Source organism: Gopherus flavomarginatus, chromosome 2 (genome assembly GCF_025201925.1).
Source record: "Gopherus flavomarginatus isolate rGopFla2 chromosome 2, rGopFla2.mat.asm, whole genome shotgun sequence".
In the NCBI taxonomy this organism is placed as follows: domain Eukaryota; kingdom Metazoa; phylum Chordata; order Testudines; family Testudinidae; genus Gopherus; species Gopherus flavomarginatus.
Window position 1 is genome coordinate 195,917,144 of NC_066618.1, and position 24,115 is coordinate 195,941,258.

Sequence of the window (24,115 nt, forward strand, 5' to 3'; positions counted from 1 at the left end):
TTTAGATACACTCCCTTGTTCTCCCTTGCTCCCTGTCCTGTGGGGATGAACATGAGTGAGTCAGGTGAGAGAACAGACAAAATCTTGGGCTTTGTAATCAGAGACTAAATGAATTTAACATTTTAGATTTACTGAACTGGCCCAGCAACTATTTTTCCACACAGAAAGTTATTTCTCTTATGAATTCAATTAGTGCTTACCTGAAGCGTTCAGTGATGTACCCTGAGACAGAAGTTGATCATTGCTTATAGTTAATGTAGCACCTGTTGATTGATTGCTAATTGATGGTGTTGTCAGTCGTAAACTCCCATTCAACTCATTACTTCCAGAAGAATTATGCTGAATAAGATCTTGACCTAAAAGAGAAATTACTTCTATGACATCTGGAAACTCCAGAAGAGCAATTTTGCTGCTAATGTATTTAGTTCAAACAAGTTCTCATTAAACAGTACCAGGACAATAGGACATCCAATCAAAAGGATTAATTTTGTATTTGGGGCAATATTAGTAAGGAAGATTATGAAATTGTAGATTTTTTTTAAAGTATACTCCACTACTGTAGGCATATTTCCAAAAGGAGCAGTATCAAGTGTATTATTACATATAAAAAACACAAGACAATTCCAGCTAAATGTGCAAGTTTCCTCAATTTATTAAAATGTAATTGAAAGAAATCTATATTATGAAACTGATTTACAGAAAGGTGAAACATCATCAGAAAATGAAGAGACAGTTCATTAGTACCTGTGAACATAAAGAATTGGTTTGCACATGTGAAGATTTTCAGATACCCCAGGCAGACAAATTTTTGTACATTTAACTACTGAGCTCACTAATATTTAGATATTCAGGAGCAAACACGAAGTCTGATTTAGTTAGGCCCATGAAAACGTACTAATGAAGACATGAGACTCAGTACCCGGACCTAGAGCTTAATTGTTGAAAATCTGTCCTTTGATAAAACAGGAACTAACCTGTTCTGTAACTGCTGTTCTTCAAGATATGGTACTCATGGTCATTCCACTACAGGTCTGTGGGCCCAGTGCACCACAGCTGGACATTTTCCCCTTAGTGACACCCATCAGGGTGGCGCATATGCCCTCTGTTGCCTCATACAGCTGTGCATGGTATAAAGCAGGGTCCCCAACATGAAGCCTGTGGGTGCCACGGTGCCCGCCGGGGCATCTAAGTGCGCCCACATACTGGTCAGCAGACGAGCATCCGCCGAAATGCTGCCGCCAAGCTGTATCATCCAGAGGTGTCGCTGCCGAAATGCCGCTGATTTTCAGCGGCATATCAGCGGTGACGCCTCTGGATGACGGTGCTTGTCAGCAGCATTTCGGCGGTGATGCCTATTGACGTTGCTGCTTGTCGGCGGAATTTCGGCAGATGCTCGTCTGCCGCCACGGTCCTCCATGGCTCGTCGTCTGGCGCCTGCCAGACAAAAAAGTTTGGGGACCACTGATATAAAGGATGGAGCTGTCCCCAACAATGCTTAGTTCCTTTTTACTGGACAGACTCCAGTATAAAGGGGAAAGAGGTGGGCATCATGGAATGGATATGTGCATGCTTCTCAAAGAACAACAGTTAAAGAACAGGTTAGGAACCATTTTTTCTTCAAGTGATTGCACCTGTCCATTCTACTTCAGGTGACATACAAGCAGTTCAGTTTGGAAGTGGGATCGGAGTCTACCTGAACAATAATGAGAGGACTATTCATCCAAGTTTGGCATCATCTCTGGAATGTTGATACAGCATAATGAGGTGCAAAGGAACACACTAATGACCAAGTTACAGCTCTACAAATGTCTTGTACAGCACCAGATCTGTTACACTGGTAATGTTGTAGCACATTCTTAACAGGAGGAAAATCATAACGAGATTCTCTGAGTTGAGACTAGAAGAACCTTCATCCTGTCTTTGAATGCCACAAACACTTGTGATGACGACCTAAATGGTCTAGTCCTGTTCAAGTACAAAGCTAACGCCCTCATGGGGTATGCAGTCACTCCTCGCTCTTATGAGAATAGGGTTTAGGAAAGAAATTTGGTTAGTATATTGCTTGATTAATTAGAAGTGAGAGACTAATTTAGTCAGAATTTTCAGATGTGGGCTAAGTATAGATTGCCCTTGTAAAATACTGTATAAGGTGGACCAGCTACCGAGACTTGTAACTCTAGCACCCTTCTCAGAGAGTTAACTGCCATCAAAAAGCTACTTTCACTAACAGAAGTAACAAACAGGTAAGCAGCAGTTCAAAAAGCAGACTCATCCACTTTGTTAACACCAGATTTCAGTCCCAAGAGAGACAGGATCCTCTGCTTGGGGATATAACCAGTCCAGTCCCTTTAAGAATTTGAGTGACATTGGATTGGAGAAAACCAAGTGACAAGCAACTGGAGGGTGGAAAGTGAAGACAGCTGCTAGGTGAATGCTAATAGATCTAATGCTGTTTCAGGTGAAACAGATTTGCTGTTTCAGGTGAAATAGTCCAGACCAAGCTATACAGAAGCCCAGTCTGGTGAACCTCCTTTCTGTTGTGACTACAAGGAACTTAAGGAGAACTTAAATAGGTAATTGTACAGAGCAGAGGCTTTCTGCTATTCAGGAGGATGTTTTGTACATCCTTTGAACAGAACTCCTGAGATGTTAATCATGAAGCATCCAGGCCACAAGATGAAGAGCATCTGGGTTGGGATGAAGTGAGTGACCACAGCCCTGTGCGATTTGGTCTGGTTCTGGAAAAAGTGTAAAAGGAGCCCTAGTTGAGAGGCTCAACAGACTGGCGAACCAATGCTGGCAAGGCTACACCAGTGCTATGAGGATCTCACAAGCATGATCCTGCTTGATTCTAAGCAACACTCTGGTAGGGAGTAAAACCAGAGGGCAAGCATACATTAGCTTGTCTTTCCAGAGTAATAGGAAAGCTTCTATCAGAGACTCTTGAATGTGATCTACTCTAGAACCAAAAAAAAAGATGTAATTTCCTGTTGTGATGAGTTGCAAACAAGAGTATGCGAGGAACACCCCAGGTTTGAAAAATCAGTCTTACTAGATCCGGACAGAGAGACTACTCATAATCTCTGTGGAAAATTTGCTCAAGGTGTCTGCCAGACTGTACTGAACACCAACATGGGACACTGAGGTGAATCATGTTGGTGATACAAAACTCTAAAGTTGTATCATCTCTTGATGATCTGATCTGGCCCCTTCCTGTCAGTTCACATACAACGTTGCTGCTGTGTTGTCCATCAGGACAAGAAGAGTTTTTCTTGATGTGGGAGAGAAAAGCCTGACAGGCAAGATGAATGACTCAACTCTCATGTTTTTGTGGACAGCTAAATCTTAGTGAGATCAAAGACTTTAAGTTTGTAGATTCGTGAGGTGGGCTCCCAACCAAGAGAAGTGTCTGTAACCAGAGTCAATATGGTTGTGCGGACATGAACAGAACTCCAATATATACATTTGTTGGACCCATCCATCAATTCGTAGTGGCTACAATTCCTATGGTCATTCGAACCAGCATATCTAGTGGTAAGTTGGAGAGTACATTGAAATCACCCACCGATGCAACTTCTTTAAAATAAATTTTGGCATGCTGAACCACATATGTACATGAGGCCATGTGATACAGTAGTCTGAGGCAGTTCCTTACAGTTGTGACTAGATGGACCTTCAGGTCCAATACAATGACTAACATCATCTGGAATCTGGTTTGCGGGAGGAAAGCTCTGGCTACAGTAAAATCCAAGACTACTCCTATAAACAATATTCTCTGAACAGGAGAAAGATTGACTTGTCTTCATTGATAAGCAGTCCCACAACTCTAAAGATGGACTGGATCTTGGACACATGGAATTCTACCTGCCTCTTGGAGAGACGTCTCACCAATCTCTCATCAACATATGAAAATACTTGTACTCCTGTTTTCCTTAGGAATGCAACCACCATCCCCATGTATTTTGTAAATACTCTCAGGCCACAAACAGGTCAAAAGGCAGGACTGTAATCTGATAATGGGAGTCATTTACCATAAATCTTACAAATCTCCTGTGGCTTTGATGGATAGCCACATGGAAATTTGTCTGTCAACTCAAGGGCGGTGTACTAGTCCCCAGGAAGGGAATAATGGATGCTAGGGTCACCATGCCAAATTTTGTTTTCTTTATACATTTTGTTCAGCTCTTGGCAGTTCTAATATGGGTCTACAACCTCCTTTTGACTCTGGAATTAGAATGCAGCATGAATAAAACTCTTTCCTTCTGTGGAGAGAAGGGACCTCTTCTATAGCTCCCAACAGGAGAGACTAGACCTCCCAATGGGTGGACCTCCTCATGAGAGTAATCCCTGAAGAGGGACTGGGGGGCAGGGGGGGGTATAGAAAGAAAACTGGATGATGTAGCCTAACTCCACACTACTTAGGACCTACTGATCTCTGGTAATATGGGTACAAGCTAGGATAACCTGTTGGAAAAAACAGGGATAGGAACTGGTGTCAGGCAAACTTAGAAGCTGTCCTCAACAAGGCAGTCAAACAGATTGCTTGGCATTTCCAGGCTGTCTAGAAGAGCTTATTGAAGACAAAAAAATGAGGATGGTGGCATCTGCTCTGATGACTTTTCCCTTTCATCCTAGACAGGCTGCATAACCATAAAGGATGTGAAGCACTGGAATGACTGACGGTGGAATTGCTTCTCTTTAGGGAGTGGAGTATAAATCCCCAAAGGTTTCAAACATAACCATGGAGTCCTTGAGACTGTGAAGACGATGGTTGGTGCCTCAAAAAGATGATTCTGAATAGTCTCTTGGATCTCCTGTGGAAGACCCGATGATTGAAGCACAAACACCAATACATTGTTATTACAGATGCTCTGGCTCTGGGCTGCAGAGTCTGGAACATCCAAAGCAGCAGCAGTAGTGAGGTCTTAGCCACCAGGTTACCTTCTTCCAATACTGGCCTCTGGTAACTTGTCCACAAACTTAAGAATATTGTCCTAGAGGAAGAAATCTTATCTAGGCAGCAAGGCTTGTTGGTTTGAGATACGTATTTCCAGGCCAGTAGAAGAATATTTTTTTTCCTCCAGCTTGAAATGCAGACATACCCAGAGACTGAAAAAGCAAAATATCTATAGTAATATAATAAAGAAGGGAACAGAGTTTAATATGACTATCATCAAAGCAATGCCATTCAACATTTAAAAAAAAAAGATTTGTGAAAGCTATCTTTAGCCTTAGAGAATCTAAAATACTTCAAACTAAAGCCATGTCTGCACTAGGAGTGCTTTACAAGTAACGGTGTACAGTATATTATCCCAGCAAAGCACTTCTAGCATACACACAGCTATACCAGCAAAGCCGTACTAGGTGTAAGTATAGTAAAACCAGCCCACACAAACAAAACAAGATTCATCAGCTGCAACTATGCTAGGGACTTTCTCCAGCATAGCTATGTCAGTCAGAGATCACATTCTTCACATCCCTGACAACATAGCTAAGCCAGCAGAGGTCTATAGCGTAGATATAGCCTTAGGCTAAACTTGCAGGCAGTGGAAACAAATGATTTCACCCTTTAATAAAATTATCGAGAAAATGTTATTGTATAGCTAGCATTTTGGATGGGAACTAAGAATGATTGACCAGGGATAAAAATACTAACCAGATATGGTGAGGGTAATTTCTTGAGGGCTTCCTGATGAGTTTGTAGTGGTGGAACCAGCAGCATGAGCTAGAACTTGACTCAAACTTGAGTTATTTATGGTCAATGTTATCTCATGCTGACCATTCGAAGTGGACACCATACCCTGTGAGTTTATCACTTGAGAGAGATCCTGTGCACCTAAAATATAAGTTGGGAGCGGGAAAAATACATTACAGTACTTTTTTTTGTATAATTAATACAGATCTTTACAAATATTTTTTTAAACAACCAATGAAATCTTGGTCTTTACAACAATACTAAGCTGTTCAAAGTTGTGTTTTGAATAAGACGTTGTTGATAACCAATCTTTACTTTCCCAAACTTTTAGATCTTTTTGGTAACCAGTCTTTGCGCTGCAAGTTACAGTAAACATCTATAATTATATAAAAATACAACTCTGCAAGATACAATGCCAAGCTTATTTTATTGTAGCTGGACAGCTAACGACAGCTATAGTTTTAGTACCTCTATTCTAAATCCCATTTTTAATTTTTCCAATTTCAAAAGCTTTCACCAATGTTTTCTAGGCTGTTCTTTGCTAAGAGATTGCATGAATTTTCAAAAATAAAACAAAACAGCTGGGCTTTTTTTGAGAATGAAAAAAAAGTGAAAAGCCACCCACACTAATCTCAACAGCTGTATCAAAGCAACTGGAGGTACAAAGCTGTAGTTTGACAGGAAAACCACCCTCACAAAGACATGACTTTGAATATACTGGGGAAAATCAGACTTATTTTTCCAAAATTTTTCATGAACCTTCAAGAACTACACTTTGAGTATAAACAGTACTTAACAACTACTAACCAACATTCCAAATTAAATGAGGTTACACCGCACATAGCTAAAAGGTTACTTTGGCTGTTTTCATTCTATGCTTTTAGTTCATATAGGATAATACAGTTACTGAGGGACAATCTACACTCATTCCTTTATTTGCTTTCTACAACTAACCCTCTGTATAGAGTTTCATGAGTGATGTTTCCAAATATTCGGATTCTAATATCTAAACTATCATTACATTTATCTAAATTTGGGTTATTGCAGATTATGTATTATAAGTATCTTATGAGTTTTTAAACAAACTTTGTATTTGTGGATAATCCAAGCACTATACCCAGATGTACAGACAATCTTTTCTCAACCTGTATACTGTATAATTATAACATTAGCTTTAATACAATTTTTAAATCTGTTCTTATCAGTTTAATTATTGAGGCTAAACATGCAGTTCTAAAATTATAGAAAAAATGTGTATTACATGGGGAAAAGTATGTGATCATGTAGACTTCAAAACACACAGTCAATCAGTTAAGTTGTAACTAAAGCTGGTTGAAAATTTTCAAACAGAAAAGATTTCCATCAAAAATAAAATTGAAATGTTTTGTGGGAAGATATTAATTTTGTGAAAACTTGGATGAAATAAAGTTCAAATGGCAAGTTTTGATCAGGTCAAAACATTTTGTTTCAACTTTTATGTTATTACACATTAAAATGCAACAAATCAAAACAAAGTTTGAAAGTTTTTACCTTATTGAAACTAAATGTTTTGATAACATCAAAATGAAATGTTTCAGCATATTTCATTTCATGAAAAATTCTGATATTTCGACTGTTCAACTCAATTCAGAATGGAAACAAATTTTGAAATCTCATTTTCTACGGGACAGAAATTTCATTTTTCAGCCAGCTCCACCTGTAACCCTAATTCTGGGATTTCCTCGGTTATGTGCTTAGCTATGCAGCCTCTATGTTTCTCAAACTAGTATTGGTGATGAAACTATTGTTAACATTTAAGTAACTAGTTTGCAAATACAATCACAAAATTAGAGTTCAAAGTGTGCCTGGAAAATACAAGTAAATTTTTAAAAATCAGACCCCAGATGTTTATGTTGTACAAACAGAACTCTCTTTATGGAGTTGTGTATTTTATCATCAAACTTAAAGCAGCAATGCATTTAATATCAATATAAATTTAATTTATTTAATGAAGTCCAGAGGGTGACGAGCAAGTTAACCAATACAAAAGATTTCTATCCATAAAATGATTTAAGAATTAAGGCCAAAAAAAAATAAAAGGCAAGAGAAAAGGGGCTATTAACACTTCTTACCATTATTGTTAGTTGATAACACAGAGTCTTGCTCAGACAGTGGTCCTATCGTCATATTAGCTGAAGATGTACCAGTTGGCTGTAAAGACAAGCCTGATATGGGCTGGATAACCATATTAGCTGGCACCGCGCTGTCTGCTGTCTGGAGGGAGTTGCTCTGTGGAGCCATACTGGGATCCCCAGTTAGATGCTGGGCAAGTAAGTTACTCTGCTGTAGTGTCTGCTGTAAAATACTGGGATCAATCTGAAAACCAAGAGAGTCAGATATGGATAAGTAAAAGTTAATATAAAACCAGAATTCCAGGTGACAGTCTTAAAATGCCTTTAATTCCCTCTGCCTTTTTAGACATTAACCTTTCCTTTTGATCTGGACCTTGCCATACTTACAGGTCACTTATGAAATCTGGTGCAGAATGCAGCTGACGACTTGTTAAGCAATGAAATAGGATTAAAAAAAAATCTAACACCAGTTCCTCAGCAATTACCTTGGCTTCCTAGTTGTTTTTAATGCAATTCAAAGAGCTGCCTATGAACTACTGAAGTCATAAATGGTTTGGGCCCTGGCTAAGAGAATGCCTCTTTTTCCAGGTCTGCCACAGCAATTGAGATCAGCAAGTTTGAGCAACTGTAACAATCATTAGATTAAAACATGAGGGGACTAGTTGCAGGATGTTGTTCTTGTTGGAACTCGGTATTTCCTCTGTATTGCCTTCAGGTCACTTTCCTCAGTCCTTTGACAGAGAAGGTGAAAGGGAATAGAGGAAAAGGGTGGACTGACAGTAGGAATAACTCATTTTTCCATCCTTGCTAGAGTTATATACTTACTTTTGTGTTTTATTACATTATGTACATCCACCCTCAAGCTTTATAAATTGGTAACTTTCAAAATTTACTTTTTTATTTATATATATATATTTATTTATTTTAGGGCTGTCAAGCGACTAAAAAGATTAATCTCAATCATGTGATTAAAAAGATTAACAGTGATTAATTGTGCTGTTAAACAATAATATAATACCATTTATTTAAATACTTTTGGATGTTTTCTACATTTTCAAATATATTGCTTTCAATTACACCACAGACTACAAAATGTACCGTGCTCACTTTATATTTATTACAAATATTTGTACTGTAAAAAAAGAAATAGTATTTTTCAATTCACTAAAACAAGTGCTGTAGTGCAATCTCTTCATCACGAAAGTTTAACCTACAAATGTAGAATTATGTTTAAAAAAAGCTGCATTCAAAAATAAAACAATGTAAAACTTTAGAGCCTACAAGTTCACTCAGTCCTACTTCAGCCATTCGCTCAGACAAACAAGTTTGGTTACAATTTGCAGAAGATAATGCTGCCTGCATCTTGTTTATAATGTCGCCTGAAAGTGAGAACAGGGGTTCACATGGCACTGTTGTAGCGAGTGTCACAAGATATTTATGCGCCAGGTGCGCTAAGGATTCTTACGTCCCTTCATGGTTCAACAACCATTCCAGAGGACATGCGTCCATGTTGACTATGGGTTCTGCTCGATAACGATCCAAAGCAGAGTGGACCGACAATGTTCATTTTCATCATCTGAGCCAGATACCACCAGAAGACAACTGATTTTCTTTTTCTGGGTTCTGTAGTTTCTGCATCTGAGTATTGCTCTTTTAAGACATCTGAAAGCATGCTCAACACCTCGTCCCTCTCACATTTTGGATGGCACTTGAGTGCTCTAGATATTTTTACAAAACTCACATTGATGTACCTTCTTTGCGTTTTGTCAAATCTGCTGTGAAAGTGTTCTTAAAACCAACATGTGGTGTGTCATCTGAGACTGCTATAACATGTAATATATGGTAGAATGTGAGTACAACAGAAGAGGAGACATACAATTCTCACCCAAGGAGTTCAGTCATAAATTTAATTAATGCATTATTCTTAATGAGCATCATCAGCATGGAAGCATGTCCTCTGGAATAGTGGCCAAACATAAAGAGGCAAACAAATGTTTAGCATATCTGGCACATAAATACCTTGCAACACTGGCTACAAAAGTGCCATGAGAATGTCCGTTCTCAGTTTCAGGTGACAATGTAAATAAGAAGCAGGCAGCAGTAACTCCCTTAAATATAAACAAACTTATTTGTCTTAGCGATTGGTTGAACAAGAAGTATGACTGAGTGGAATTGTAGGTTCTAAAGTTTTACATTGTTTTGTTTTTGAATGCAGTTATGTAACAAAAAAAGCTACATTTGTAAGTTAAACTTTCATGATAAAGAGATTGCACTACAGTACTTGTCTGAGGTGAACTGAAAAATACTATTTCTTTTATTATTTTTACAGCGGAAATATTTGTAATAAAAAATAATATAAAGTGAGCACTGTACACTTTATATTCTGTGTTGTAATTGAAATAAATATATTTGAAAATGTAGAAAAACATCCAAAATATTTAATAAATTTCAATTGGTATTCTATTGTTTACTAGCGCGATTATTTTTTTGGGTTAATCACACGAGTTAACTGTGATTAATTGACAGCCCTAGTTTATTTATATACACACTGTATTTAAGTATATGTAATTCAGATTTACATATGGGAGTTCTTGTATGTTTAAAACCAATAAAACTACACCAAGTCCATTTTTCCCCACAGAGCGTTCAAAGTAAGCACTGAAACATGGTTGAAGCCAAGAACTTTCTCTGCCTTTTTTTAAGCAAACATTTCTGCTGGATTATGTTCACAACTTTGTTGTCAAAAAATTAAACAACAAATCTAGAGATGGAGGGCGCTGATCAGGGCCGGCTTTAGGACGTGCAGGGCCTGATTCGAAAGAGTTGCTGCCATACTGCTGCCAAAGACGGCGGCAGATCGGCAGCAGCTCAATCGGTTGCTGCTGTTTTCAGCAGCACTTCAGCGCACGGCCCGATTCCCGGGAATCTCCCTAAAGTTGGCTCTGCTGCTGATATAATGCAGTTTTCCTGCATTAAGTGGGAGAGACACTCTGTGAAAGACTGTAAACAGGAGGAAAATTTGAACTAGAGTGCTTTGGAAAAAAGACGGTTACTCACCTTTGTAACTGTTGTTCTTCGAGATGTGTTGCTCATATCCATTCCAGTTAGGTGTGCGCGCCGCGCGTGCACGTTCGTTGGAAACTTTTTACCCTAGCAACTCCAGTGGGCCAGCAGGTCGCCCTCTAGAGTGGCGCCGCCATGGCGCTTGATATATACCCCTGCCGGCCCACCCGCTCCTCAGTTCCTTCTTGCCGGCTACTCCGACAGTGGGGAAGGAGGGCGGGTGTGGAATGAATATGAGCAACACATCTCGAAGAACAACAGTTACAAAGGTGAGTAACCGTATTTTCTTCTTCGAGTGATTGCTCATATCCATTCCAGTTAGGTGAATCTCAAGCTTTACCTAGGCGGTGGGGTCGGAGTGAGAAGTCGCGGCATGGAGCACTACAGAGCCGAAGGCCGCATCATCTCTGGACTGCTGGACCAGGGCGTAATGGGAAGCGAAGGTGTGGACGGAGGACCAGGTCGCCGCCCTACAGATCTCCTGGATGGGCATGCGGGTGAGGAAAGCCAGTGATGATGCTTGCGCCCTGGTAGAGTGCGCAGTCACACGGCCCATAGGGATGTGAGCCAAGTCATAACAGGTCCTGATACAGGACGTTACCCACGAGGATATCCTCTGTGAGGAAATGGGAAGCCCCTTGATTCAGTCCGCTACTGCCACGAAGAGCTGGGGGGATTTGCGGAACGGTTTGGTCCTCTCCACATAAAACGCAAGTGCCCGACGGACATCAAGCGAGTGGAGTTGTTGCTCCCTGCGTGACGAATGAGGCTTTGGGAAAAAGACAGGGAGGAAGATCTCCTGGTTGACGTGAAAGGCTGAGACCACCTTGGGGAAAAAGGCAGGGTGCGGCCTCAGCTGCACGCACCTTGTCTTTATGGAAGACCGTATATGGGGGATCTACCATGAGGGCCCGGAGTTCTGACACCCGTCTGGCTGAGGTGATGGCCACTAGAAAGGCAGTCTTCCAGGAGAGATAGAGAAGGGAGCAAGTCGCTAACGGCTCAAAAGGAGGGCCCATGAGCCGAGTCAGAACCAGGTTGAGATCCCAGATAGGGGCAGGGGGTCGGACCTGGGGATAGAGACGCTCTAGTCCCTTCAGGAATCTAATCACTGTAGGGTGAGAGAAAACCGAACGGCCATCTCCTCCCGGATGAAAGGTGGAGATAGCCGCCAGGTGAACCCGAAGGGACGATAACGCCAGGCCCTGCTGCTTGAGGGACCAGATGTAGTCTAGAATATTGGCGATAGAAACCTCTACAGGGAGGAAACCCCTATCCGTGCACCAACAGGAGAAATGCTTCCACTTGGCCGAGTACGTCGCTCTAGTGGAAGGCTTCCTGCTGCCCAGGAGTACTTGACGTACCGGGGTAGAGCACCGTAGTTCTGACCTGGTCAGCCACGCAGGAGCCACGCCGTGAGGTGCAGGGACTGGAGGTCCAGGTGACAGAGCCTGCCGTGGTCCTGGGTGATCAGGTCCAGGTGAAGGGGCAGGGGGACTGGGTCGGCTATGGACAGGTCCAGCAACATGGGGTACCAATGTTGCCTAGGCCACGCTGGAGCTATCATAATCACGCGGGCCCTGTCCTTGCGCACCTTCAGAAGGACCTTGTGGACCAGCGGGAACGGAGGGAACGCATAGAACAGGTGGGCCGTCCACGGGATAAGGAAGGCACCCGCTACCGACCCGGGCTCCCGGCCCTGAAAGGAGCAGAACGTCTGGCATTTCCTGTTCCCCTTGGACGGGAAGAGGTCCACCCGGGGACAACCCCACCTCTGGAAGAGTGAGAGGGCGACGTCCGGGCGAAGGGACCACTCGTGTGAAAGGAAGGATCTGCTCAGACGGTCCGCCAGCGTGTTCCGTACTCCGGGGAGGAAGGAAGCCATGAGGTGAATGGAGTGGGCTATACAAAAGTCCCAGAGCCGCAACGCCTCCTGACATAGGGGAGAGGATCTCGTGCCGCCCTGCTTGTTGACATAGTACATGGTCGTGGTGTTGTCGGTGAATACCGTGACACAGCGACCTCGAAGCTAATGGGAGAACGCTTGGCAAGCAAGACGGACCACTCTCAACTCCCGCACGTTGATGTGGAGGGGACATAGGCCCTGTGTCCTCAGGGTTCCGAGGTGGGCCCCCCAGCCCAGGTCTGAGGCATCCGTTGTTAGGGATACCGAGGGTTGGGGCGGATGAAACGGGAGCCCCGCACACACGACAGACTGGTCTAGCCACCACCGGAGGGAATCCAATACCTCCTGGGGGATGGTGATAACCGCGTCCAGCGAATGTCTGGCCGGCCGGTACTGCGCGATGAGCCAAGACTGAAGAGGCCTCATGCGGAGCCGCGCATAACCTGTCACAAATGTGCAGGCCACCATGTGGCCTAAGAGGGTTAGGCATGTCCTTATAGAGGTCAGGGGGGCCGCCTGTAGGCGCCGAATGATGGCCGACAGTGACTGGAACCTGGGCAACGGCAGAAGGGCCCTGGCCAAGGTGGAGTCCAAAACGGCCTCGATGAACTCTATCCTCTGCGTGGGGAGCAGAGTGGACTTGTCCATGTTGATAATGAGGCCCAAGGTAGCAAAGAGTCCGCTGATCCTGTGGACGTGGTTGCGGACCTGCAGCTCTGATGTGCCTCGAATCAGCCAGTCGTCGAGGTAAGGGAACACGTGAATGTGACTGCACCGAAGATGTGCGACGACAACTGCCATGCATTTTGTGAATATCCTCGGGGCCGTGGAGAGGCCAAACGGGAGGACCGCAAATTGGTAATGACGGCGGTCGACCACGAACCGAAGGAAACGTCTGTGTTGCGGCAAAATGGTGATATGAAAATAAGCGTCCTGCATGTCGAGGGCGGCGTACCAGTCTCCAGGATCCAGAGATGGGATAATGGTCCCCAGGGATACCATGCGGAATTTCAACTTCACCATATGTTTGTTGAGTTCCCGCAGGTCGAGGATAGGTCTGAGGCCTCCTTTGGCCTTGGGGATCAGAAAGTAACGGGAATAAAACCCCTTGCCCTTCTCGTTCTCCGGAACGCCTCTATGGCTCCTTTGTCGAGGAGCATCTGCACCTCCTGACGGAGGAATTACTCGCGAGAGGGGTCCCTGAAGAGGGACTAGGGTGGGGGGCAGGAGGGAGGGTGAGAAGTAAATTGCAGACGGTATCCCGTTTGCACAGTGCGTAAGACCCAACGGTCGGATGTTATTCGGGTCCACGCCTGGAGAAAAAACGAAAGGCGGTTAGAAAACGGGGGGGAAGGATCCGCAGGGGAAACTGGTACAGCGTCCTCGGGCGCACCTTCAAAACGAAGTTTTGGGCCCAGGTGGGGCTTTGGAGGAGCCCTGGTTCTGACCCCCCCGGTTGCCCGACTGTCTGCACCTGCCATTTCTGCCACGGCGCCTATTGAGGTAGTGCCGCTGGCAGTACTGGGGATACGGCCGGCACTGCTGCTGTTGTTGCGGCCGGAAAGGTCTGCGCTGTGTCCCGGGCGTGTGCATCCCTAGGGAGCGCATGATGACCCGATTGTCCTTTAGGCTTTTCAGCCTGGGGTCCGTCTTCTCTGAAAACAGGCCCTGACCTTTGAACGGGAGGTCCTGGATGGTATATTGGAGCTCCGGCGGAAGGCCAGAAACCTGAAGCCAGGAGATGCGGCGCATTGTGACCCCTGAAGCCAGAGTTCGAGCGGCCGAGTCTGCTGCGTCCAAGGATGCCTGCAACGAAGTTCTTGCGACATTCTTGCCTTCGTCAAGAATTGCCGCAAATTCTTGACACGCATCCTGTGGCAACAGCTCCTTAAACTTATCCGCTGCCACCCAGGAGTTATAGGCGTAGCGGCTAAGGAGGGCTTGCTGGTTGGAGACCCTCAGTTGGAGGGCGCCCACTGAGTAGACCTTGCGGCCTAGCAGGTCCATACGCCTCGCCTCCTTGGACTTGGGTGCTGGGGCCTCTTGCCCATGACGCTCCCTCTCGTTCACCGACTGCACAACGAGGGAGCACGGTGTCGGGTGTATATGGAGGTACTCGTAACCTCTGGAGGGAGCCATGTACTTACGCTCCACGCCGCGTGCAGCAGGAGGGATGGAGGCCGGCGACTGCCAGATGGTATTGGCATTGGCCTGGATAGTCCTGATAAAAGGCAGGGCGACCCTGGTGGGAGCATCTGCTGAGAAGATGCTCACCACAGGATCTTCGATTTCGGAGACCTCCTCAGCTTGCAAGTTTAAGTTCTGTGCTACGCGCCTGAGGAGGTCCTGGTGCGCCCTGAGGTCGAGTGGGGGAGGGCTGGACGATGATGTGCCCGCCACTGCCTCATCGGGAGAGGATGATGAGGAGGCCCCTGGCAAAAGAGTGTCCATGGGAGGCTCTGTCTGAACCCGCGCCTCTGACTCCGGAGGGAGCTCAGGGTCCTGCTGGTTGGACCTGTCTTCCCCCACCGGAGAGGGAGGGGGGCGAAACAGTGAAGCCTCTGGCACTCTGCACTCAGCCGTCGCAGGCTGGAGGAGGAATTTGTTGAGGGCCCTGGGATTGGTGGTACGCCCAGGGTGTCCAGAAACCCCACTGCTGCGGTCCCTGATCCTGCGGAGGAGGGTCCTGAAAGAGGGCCGCGGGTCTGTCTGCGTCTAGCGCATACATACTGTCTGTCTGCGACGAGACAGACGGCTGCCTGGAAGGCCATGGAGGGGCCAAACGCGGCTGGTAGGGTTCCCTTGGTCCCGACGCCGAAGATCTTCTCGGTGCCGGGGACCGGTACCGGGAATCATACCGGTGCCGGGATCGGGACCTGCCTCCGACGCGGTGCCAGGATTGGGACCGAGACCTGCCTCCGACGCGGCGCCGGGAGGTCGACCGGGACCGGGACCGGGACCTGCCACCGACGCGGTGCCGGGAGGTCGACCAGGACCTGCCACCGACGCGGTGCCGGGAGGTCGACCGGGGTGCTGATCGCCGATGGGAATGGCTGCTAGAGTCTCGGTGCCGGTATCGGCGACTTGATCCAGACCGGTGCCGGGAATAGCGGGACTGTCTGGAGGATGACCGGCGCCGCAAGTGCGACCGGTACCGCCGAGGGGAGCGGTGCCGGGACTGCGAGTGGCACCTGGAGCGAGAGCGTCCATGGTGTCGGGACCTCGAAAGCGACCGGTGCCGGCTGGGTGAGTCCGGAGACGGCGCTCGCATCGTCGCCGGCTTGCCTCTGGATACAACCCGCACTGGGGGTACCGGGGGTTGAGGCTGGGTAGGCTCCATAAGAGCAATCAGGTCCCGTGCCGAAGCGAAAGTCTCTGGCGTCGAAGGGACCAATAGCTCAACCCCAGATCTTACGGGGGAGCTAGGAGGGACCGGACTCGACGGACCTACAGGGCCCGGAGTCGACGGGATCCCTGCTGGTGGTGCCGCGGCCGAGGTAGGTGCCAGGCGCTCCACTCAAGTCTGCCTGGATGGAGTCGCAGACTTCGAGGGCCTTGCTTCGGGTCCCAGTGCCGGGGAAGGACGGTGCCGGGGTGTCTTTCCGGTGCCGGCGTAGAGGCGACGCTCTGTGTCGAGGTTACCGGGTTAAGTGCCGCTTCCATTAGGAGAGTCCTTAATCTCTGGTCCCTCTCCTTTTTTGTCCTAGGCTTAAAAGCCTTGCAAATGCGGCACTTGTCCGAAATGTGCGATTCCCCCAGGCACTTTAGGCAAGCGTCATGAGGATCGCTGGTCGGCATCGGCTTTTTATAGGCCGAGCATTGCTTGAATCCTGGCGAGCCAGGCATGGGCCCGGTGCTGGGTAGGGCTACAGCCCAAACCCACTAATAACTATACAACTATATTACAAACAGCAATAACTCACTACACTTTTACAACTATTTACAACTAACTACAACTATGATACCGTAAAAGCGAAGGAGAGCTAGGGACGTGGAGGACAGCAATGCCGCGCTCCACAGTTCCAACGACCGACACGGCGGTAAGAAGGAACTGAGGAGCGGGTGGGCCGGCAGGGATATATATCAAACGCCATGGCGGCGCCACTCTAGGAGGCGACCTGCCGGACCACTGGAGTTGCTAGGGTAAAAAGTTTCCGACGAACGTGCACGCACGGCGTGCACGCACGGCGCACACACCTAACTGGAATGGATATGAGCAATCACTCGAAGAAGAACCAATGTTTTTAACGGATAAAAAGCGAGTTATAAAATTTGCATAAAATGTTCAGAAAAAAGGCCACTGAAAACCAGAAACTCTTAAGTTTTATTTTCAACACACACTCATATATACAAACAAAATATTTTTAACACTGTACAACATGGAATAATTACACACTGTACAGTGAAGTGAAGTCAACAGGGCTCTGCCAAGGCACAGGTAGTCTACACACAACACTCCATCCACTCTTATTAATAGAAATTAACAGTAACCTACCTGTAATGTGATGTTGTTAATACTGGCAGCATCTATTCCAGAAATTTGAACATTCTGTCCAACCAAATTAGTAGCAAGCTGTAACTGTATGCCTTCAAGGGTGGCCAAGCTACCATCTGTCAAGGACACAGTTAAGTCACCTCCAGCTACCAAAGAAAATAGTCATATTACAATTTTTTCTTTATCATTATTGGTCTCCTTTTTATCCAGTTTTTTTTAAATAAAATCATTCTGAAATATCTAAGCATTTGCAATTCTCTGAAGCAAGAAAAATAAATTAGATTTAAGTAGTCAATGCTTAATTTTTTAAATTTAAAACAAATATGCATAATGCATTTAGAGAGAAAAAAATCAAACTATTTAAGCAGTGACCAGCTTCGTTCATAAAGTAAAATAGTTTCAGAATGACTTTGGATTTCTAGACACAAAGGTGCAAATATTTCAATATTTTCATTTTTTGAATGTACACCCTCTCTGGATGTACAAGCGAGTCTCATCTCACGCAGGGGTTACGTTCCGTGCTTAGCGCGTAAAGCGAAAACCACGTATAGTCAAAATTACATTGAGTTGAATGGTGGGTGGAATCGCTCACATTACAGGTACAGTATTAAAATTGTTATTTTTCTTTTTTTTTTTTGCCGACCGCGTAAAGCTGAAATCGCGCATGTTAAATGCGTGTAAGATGTGACAGACCTGTATCTTTTAAAAACTATACAATAAATAAAAAATGTCCTTTCACAAGTCACATAAGAACCATTTTAACAGCCAGATGTATCGCCATCTGTTCTGCTTTCCCCATTTTTAACCTTTGTGCTGCCAGAAAGATAAATTTGCTCCCACTACATCTACAGGAAATACCTGTGCAACATCAGGGATTCGTGAGGTTATTTCATGGGGGGTTGTGAGCTATCAGCCTCCACCTCAAACCTCGCTTTGCATCCAGCATTTATAAGGGTGATAAATATATTTTAAAAAGTGTTTTGAATTTAGAATGGGGGATCGCACTCAGAGGCTTGCTATGTGAAAGGAGTCATCAGTACAAAAGTTTGAGAACCACTGGCTTAGAAGGTTCATTACCCCATTCTGAGGTATATGAATATTCTGAAGGCCCCTCTTTCCACTCAAGCAAAACTCAAAAGGATGTAAAACTCCCACGAATTGAACCTGCCAATTAATGTTTACCAATATTGTGTGAACTGAAACCAGTTTCACTGAGTTCTACGTAACAGGCTAAGCTCCAACCAGACCGGCTAAAATGATGGTGGTTACAACTTGATGGATATGTTAAGCATTTAAGAAAATGGAAGTAAATTTGTGGTAAGTCCCTGCTTACAAAGAAGGTTTGATCGACAAAATTTTCAAAAGTGCCTTAGATGCCTAAGTCTCGTTTTCAAAAATGCTTAGGATGCTAACATCATTTATTTTCAATAAGACTTAGACTCCTAAATATCTAAATCGCTTATGAAAATATTATCTCATACTTACGTTAATTTCTTCTGCCTTGCTCACTGTAATATTTTTGTTAATTTTTGCTTTGAACAATTAACTGTAGGGAGGGATCTGTGCAACTGTAAAAATTCTGCATTTTCAATGCTTTTCTTCATATCCTCCACTAACGTAAGTGAATTTTCCTTTCTTTATAACCTAACGCTTACAGTTAAAAAAATTTTTTTTAAATGAATGGTGTACATAAAACACTAATTTTCTCTTATTTTACAGGAAAGAGCAATAGAATTTAATTAAAATAAACCGGAATGTGGAATCTCTAATTTAGGCTTCTATTTCATCTATATTGTCCTCATCTTTGTGTACAGCACTACTGCAACATCACAACAAAATGAAATGATTTAAAAAAACAAAAGCTCAACTTGAATATGTTCTCTACTCCCCTAAAAATAATGAATCCTTAATAGACACATTACATGCTATCTTCACTGCTGAAAGCATCACCTTCACTCCTGAAAGCACCACTTCATGAGGAAGAGTCAAATAATGGCTTCAGTGGAAGTCTTATCTGAATAAGAACTATAATTTGTCTGTAAGCTTTCTCTAAGAGAAATCAGAGCTTAGTATTTTCGCTAACTAAACTCAAATGAAAGTATTCATTTTTACCTGACATAGAAGCAGGAAGGATCGCCTGGCTCACAAGTCCTTGCTGAAGCAAATTTTGATCAAATTGACCTGTCAGAACAGAGTTATTCATGATAAAAACATTGGGATCTGTCGTGGAAGAGTTAAGAAGATTCACTGGCTGTAATCCCTCAGCAGATGTACGGGTAACAGGCTTCCTGACCCTCTTGGTTTCTGGTTTATAGTGACACTGTATGTGCGTTTTTCTGCGTCCTGAAGTACGAAACCGTAAGTCACAGTGTGGACACTTAAATGGCTTTGCTCCTGTATGCAGACGCATATGCACTTTTAGACTCCCTTTGGTAGAAAAAGAATTACTGCATACATGGCAACTGAAGAGCTTCTGACCTGGACAACAAAAGAGAGAGCAAAAGAAGAAATAATCAATAATTACCAGTACTGTATAACCATGTAAACAGTCAGGGTTCTAAACAAATATGAAAAGGAAGTTCAATTTGCAGTATAGTTAAAAAGATATTGGACATTTTAAAAAAGCTGAGGTATGTTTGGTCTCACAAGTCCAAATCTTTTCCATTTATGTAGGTAAGCATAATGAGTTGCTGTATGTCTGCCTTTTAAAAGAATCTCCTTTATATCCTCTCAAGAGATTACTTCTGGATCCTGGAACCATGAAGGAACCATGTCTTCAGATGGAAAAGTTCTAGATTCAGAAGGAGAATTTGGCCTTCGTCCTGCAAGAAGTTTGGAGTCAACTGCAGGGTGATTGCTGGACAGACTGCCATGAGCATGAGGTAAGTATACTATACATGTCATGACCATGTTGGAGCTACGAGAATTACTCTGGCCCATTCCACTTTTACCTGGTGAAGCACTTTGAACAGTAGGGGAAAGAGTGGAAAGTTGTAGAGGAGAGGTGCATCCCATATAATGAGGAGGGCATCTCCCAGAGATTGGTGACCCAGACCCGCTCTTGAGCAGAATAGTAGGCACTCAGCGTTTGCTGAACAAATCTATGTTCAGGAATCCCCAGTGCTTCAATATGTGTTGTAGGGCTCTTGTGTCTAACACCCTCTTCTGAGAATCTCCTGTTCAGTGAATCTGCCGTCATATTCTGGCATCCAGGTTGATATGTGGCAGAGATGCTGATGCCATGCTGGATACCAGCTTCACAATTTTAGTGCTTCTGTGCACAGGGATTGGGACCTCACTTCCCTATCAGCTAACATAAAATATGCAGGCGATGTTGTCCATCACTTCTCTTATGGCCATCTGATAACTGGTAGAAAGTGTAAGCATGCATTGTGGACTGTACATAATTCTAAAAGTTGATGTGCAATCCGGATTCTGAGGGGAACCACATACCCTGTACTGTGCAGGTCTGTAGATGTGCTCCCCAACCAAGTAGGGAGGTGCTGTTCATCAGGATGAAGGACAGTGTGGTTGGAGGAAAGGAACTCCCATGCAGACATTTCAGGGTTGCATCCACCAGTCTAATAAGTCTTTGACTTTGAGTGGTAACAAGAGAGGTTTGTGCAGGCTGTCTGTGGGTTATGTACATTGTTTGTCGTCATCCCTGCAGGCAGCGCATGCATAATCTGGTGTGTTTTACCATGAACATGGCCACTTCCATATGACCAAGCAATTGTAGACGAGTTCTTGTGGAGACCTGTAGGCTGGTTCTCACAGTAGAGATGAGAACGATTATCATGTAAAATCTGTGAGCTGGGAGGAAGGCTCTGGCCTTTCTAGCATCCAGTTTGGGCCCGAATAAAATTCAGAGGTTGAACTGGTGTCTGTCATTTTTTGCATGTTTATCTAGTGGGCGAGTTTCGAAAAAAAAAACCATCGTTCTTATGGCTTGGAACACATTGATTCTGGACAGAGCCTTGATGAGGCCGTCATCTAAATATGGGAATATTATAATCCCTTGTTTTCAGAGATGCATTGCCATCACTGCGAGAACTTTGGAAAATACCCTGGGCACTGTCGAAAGGCCAAAAGGTAGTACCTTGTATTGGTAATGGTCAGACCCTGGACAAATCTAAGGAACTATCTGTGGGAAGGGTGTATGGTGATATAGATGTATGTATCTTGGAGGTCGAGGGCCAAGAGCTAGTCCCCATTCCAGTGCTGGGATTATTGTTGATAACATGACCATACTGAATCATGTAGTTTGACAAATTTGTTGAGGTTCCTCAAATCTAGGATAGGTCTCCACCTGTCAGATTTCTTGTGGATTAGAAAACAGTGGGAATAAAAACCTTTCCCTGTGTTGGAATGGGACCAGTTCTACAGATCTCAGTCTCAGAAGGTGGTTTATGTCTTCTCGTAGAAGCTGTTTGTGAGAAGGGTCCCTGAAGAGGGATGGGGTGGTGGGGAAAGAGCGAGGAATAGAACTGAATACCTGTTGCTGACAATTTCCAACATTCACTTGTTGGAGATGATTTGTCACCATTGTCATTACCACAGATGTCGTGCTGGATCAGACTGGTCTTTTTTGTCCTCTGGGAAATGTTGACTGAATTCAGAGAATTCTGAATAGTTCATATGATTATATTTGGCTAGAACTGCTTCATAATTAACAATGTGAAACTGGAGCATAGCTAAGGAATATGCTTTGAGACTGTCCCTGTGAGATAGGATTGCCCTGGAGTGGTGCTGCCGTCCTCTCCCATGGCACCATACTGACCACAGGGAGCTAGGAGTAAGATGGGAGAATAGGAATTCCATGTCCATTGCGGGGAAATAGTACTTTTTGTCCACTCACTTAAAGTCAGGTGGTATTCATGCTAGGGTCTCTGCCAGATTACCTTGGCTGGGTCCAACAATGCAATCTTTACCGATGTGGAGTTCTGTAAGATGACGAGTAACTTGTGTTGCAGCTGTCTAACTTCCTCTCGTGTAATTTGGAGATGTTCCACAGCATTGCAGACTAGTTCTTGAAAATGTTTTAAATTATCAGCCAATGTTGGAGGTGGTGACATGATGGTCTCATCAAGGGATGAAGTCATGTTCGCTGGTGGTGTAACATCTTCCTCATGCTCTTCTAATAAGTCTGGGTGAGGAGGCCTAGACACTGATGAGGATGGACAATGTATTTGTGCCTGTGTTTGATCTGTTGGCAGTTTGGGAAAGAGTGACCTATACGTGGCCTAAGGGTCCCAATAGGGCCAATGTGTGGGAATTAGCATATGGGGTAGCATCGATAGGGGTCCATACCAAAGACCTGGTTCAATTCCAATCACTGGCTGGATATCGAAGGTGGCAGTATGATTCTCTGTGTGGAGCCTCTTGATATGACGGCAGGGTGCAAGGAGCAATGGAGTATTCCTCCTTACTATAGAAGGATGGTGTCATGCTTAGTGCTGAAGGAGAATGATGTGGTATGCGTTGGGTCTCCAGAGGAGAGGCACAAACAATGGAGAAGTCGGTCTGGAGGAGCAGCAACTCCAGGGTATCAGAGACTATCAGTTCTCACGCACATCAGAACTCTTGCAGTACTGGCAGGAGCAACCGGTGGTTGTGTGTATTGGTGCAGAGATTATGGATACTGTTGGCACCAAAGGTGGAATGCTTTCTGTTGAACCACCAGTAGATGTTGCCACGTGATTCACAGGTGCAGAGGGCTTGGACAGTGCTGATGCACTCAAAGTCGTTTGTTTAGTTGAAGTGGTCAGTGCCAATTTTGAGATCCTTGAACTGTCCTTCTTGATCCCGAGTGACAGTATTCCTTTATGTGGTCCTGCCTTGGACCTCTCAATAACACCAGTAAGTGCAAGTGACCGGATGGTCATAGGAGCTAGGCCACGTCTCTGAAGATATTTAGGCTACAGATATTGTAGGAGATGCCTTTCTTTGAGACAGCTCCTTGATGGGTGAGCTCAGGGCCCATTTCTTCTCATCTGGGTAGGAGAGTTTAAATTGTCTTTTAGTAGTAGGCAGCAAGTGGGGGTTAGCCGATGACAATGCCAATGGTGACCACTGCAGAGAGAGAGGTACTGGATTCAGGATCTGAGACTAGTCACACTGAGCTCTCCATTAACAAAAGTTTTAGTCTCAATTCACGGTCCTTTCTGGACCATGCCTTCAATTTGAGGCAGCAGGTGCACTTTTTTTTTTTAATAAGTGCCCCTCTCACTCAGCATATGCACCATGAGTGACCGTCGCTCATGGAGACAGGGAGGAAAGAGCAAAGGAAAAAAATGTGGTGTTTTTTTTTTTAAAGTTTATAAAGAGAGAAAAATCAAAGAAATAGCCAATAACTACAAACTTGCAACATAAGCACTAATATTACTAAAGGTTCTTGGACAAACGAAGGGCTCTGCCAGGGATACCATCCCAGACCAAGGGCAACTGAGAGGGATCTGAAGGTGGTTGGACCACTCAGCGCTATATACATGCCACTCACAGCACGAAACAGGAAATGCTACCAAAGATCTCTGATCCCACGCACAGGGATGCTACCACACCTACAGTGGAGCACCCACACGGACACTATTTGAAGAAGAACTTGCAATAGCAAGGCTAGAATCAAGCCAACAACCATTATGGATGGTAAGAAAGAACTGAGGGGGGCCAGGGCAGATCCACACCTTATACCTGCATGCAGCTGCAGGTGGCAGTTAAGGGCACACTAGTGCCCTGACAGGCACTGCTGAGGGAAAAAAAATCTGTGATAACTGTGCACACATTCTTGTATAGTGGAATGCACATGTGCAATTAGTCAAAGTAGCAGCACATGCTTCTGGCACACT

At 44.6% G+C, this 24,115-nt stretch overlaps 1 protein-coding gene across 13 annotated transcripts in view; it reads right to left on the reverse strand.

Moving 5' to 3' along the window:
- Window positions 1-24,115, reverse strand: part of ZNF236 (zinc finger protein 236) — a 192,479-nt gene that overhangs the window by 52,187 nt on the left and 116,177 nt on the right. For 12 of the 13 annotated variants that reach the window (XM_050941761.1, XM_050941762.1, XM_050941767.1 and 9 more), the window contains 5 exons: window positions 19,383-19,748; window positions 17,271-17,416; window positions 7,807-8,050; window positions 5,657-5,836; window positions 201-356 (listed from right to left, as the gene is read on the reverse strand). In XM_050941761.1, the coding sequence (XP_050797718.1) occupies window positions 201-356; window positions 5,657-5,836; window positions 7,807-8,050; window positions 17,271-17,416; window positions 19,383-19,748 (1,092 nt within the window). The remainder of the gene's footprint in view (window positions 1-200; window positions 357-5,656; window positions 5,837-7,806; window positions 8,051-17,270; window positions 17,417-19,382; window positions 19,749-24,115) is intronic. The other variant, XM_050941759.1, reaches the window with a different exon arrangement.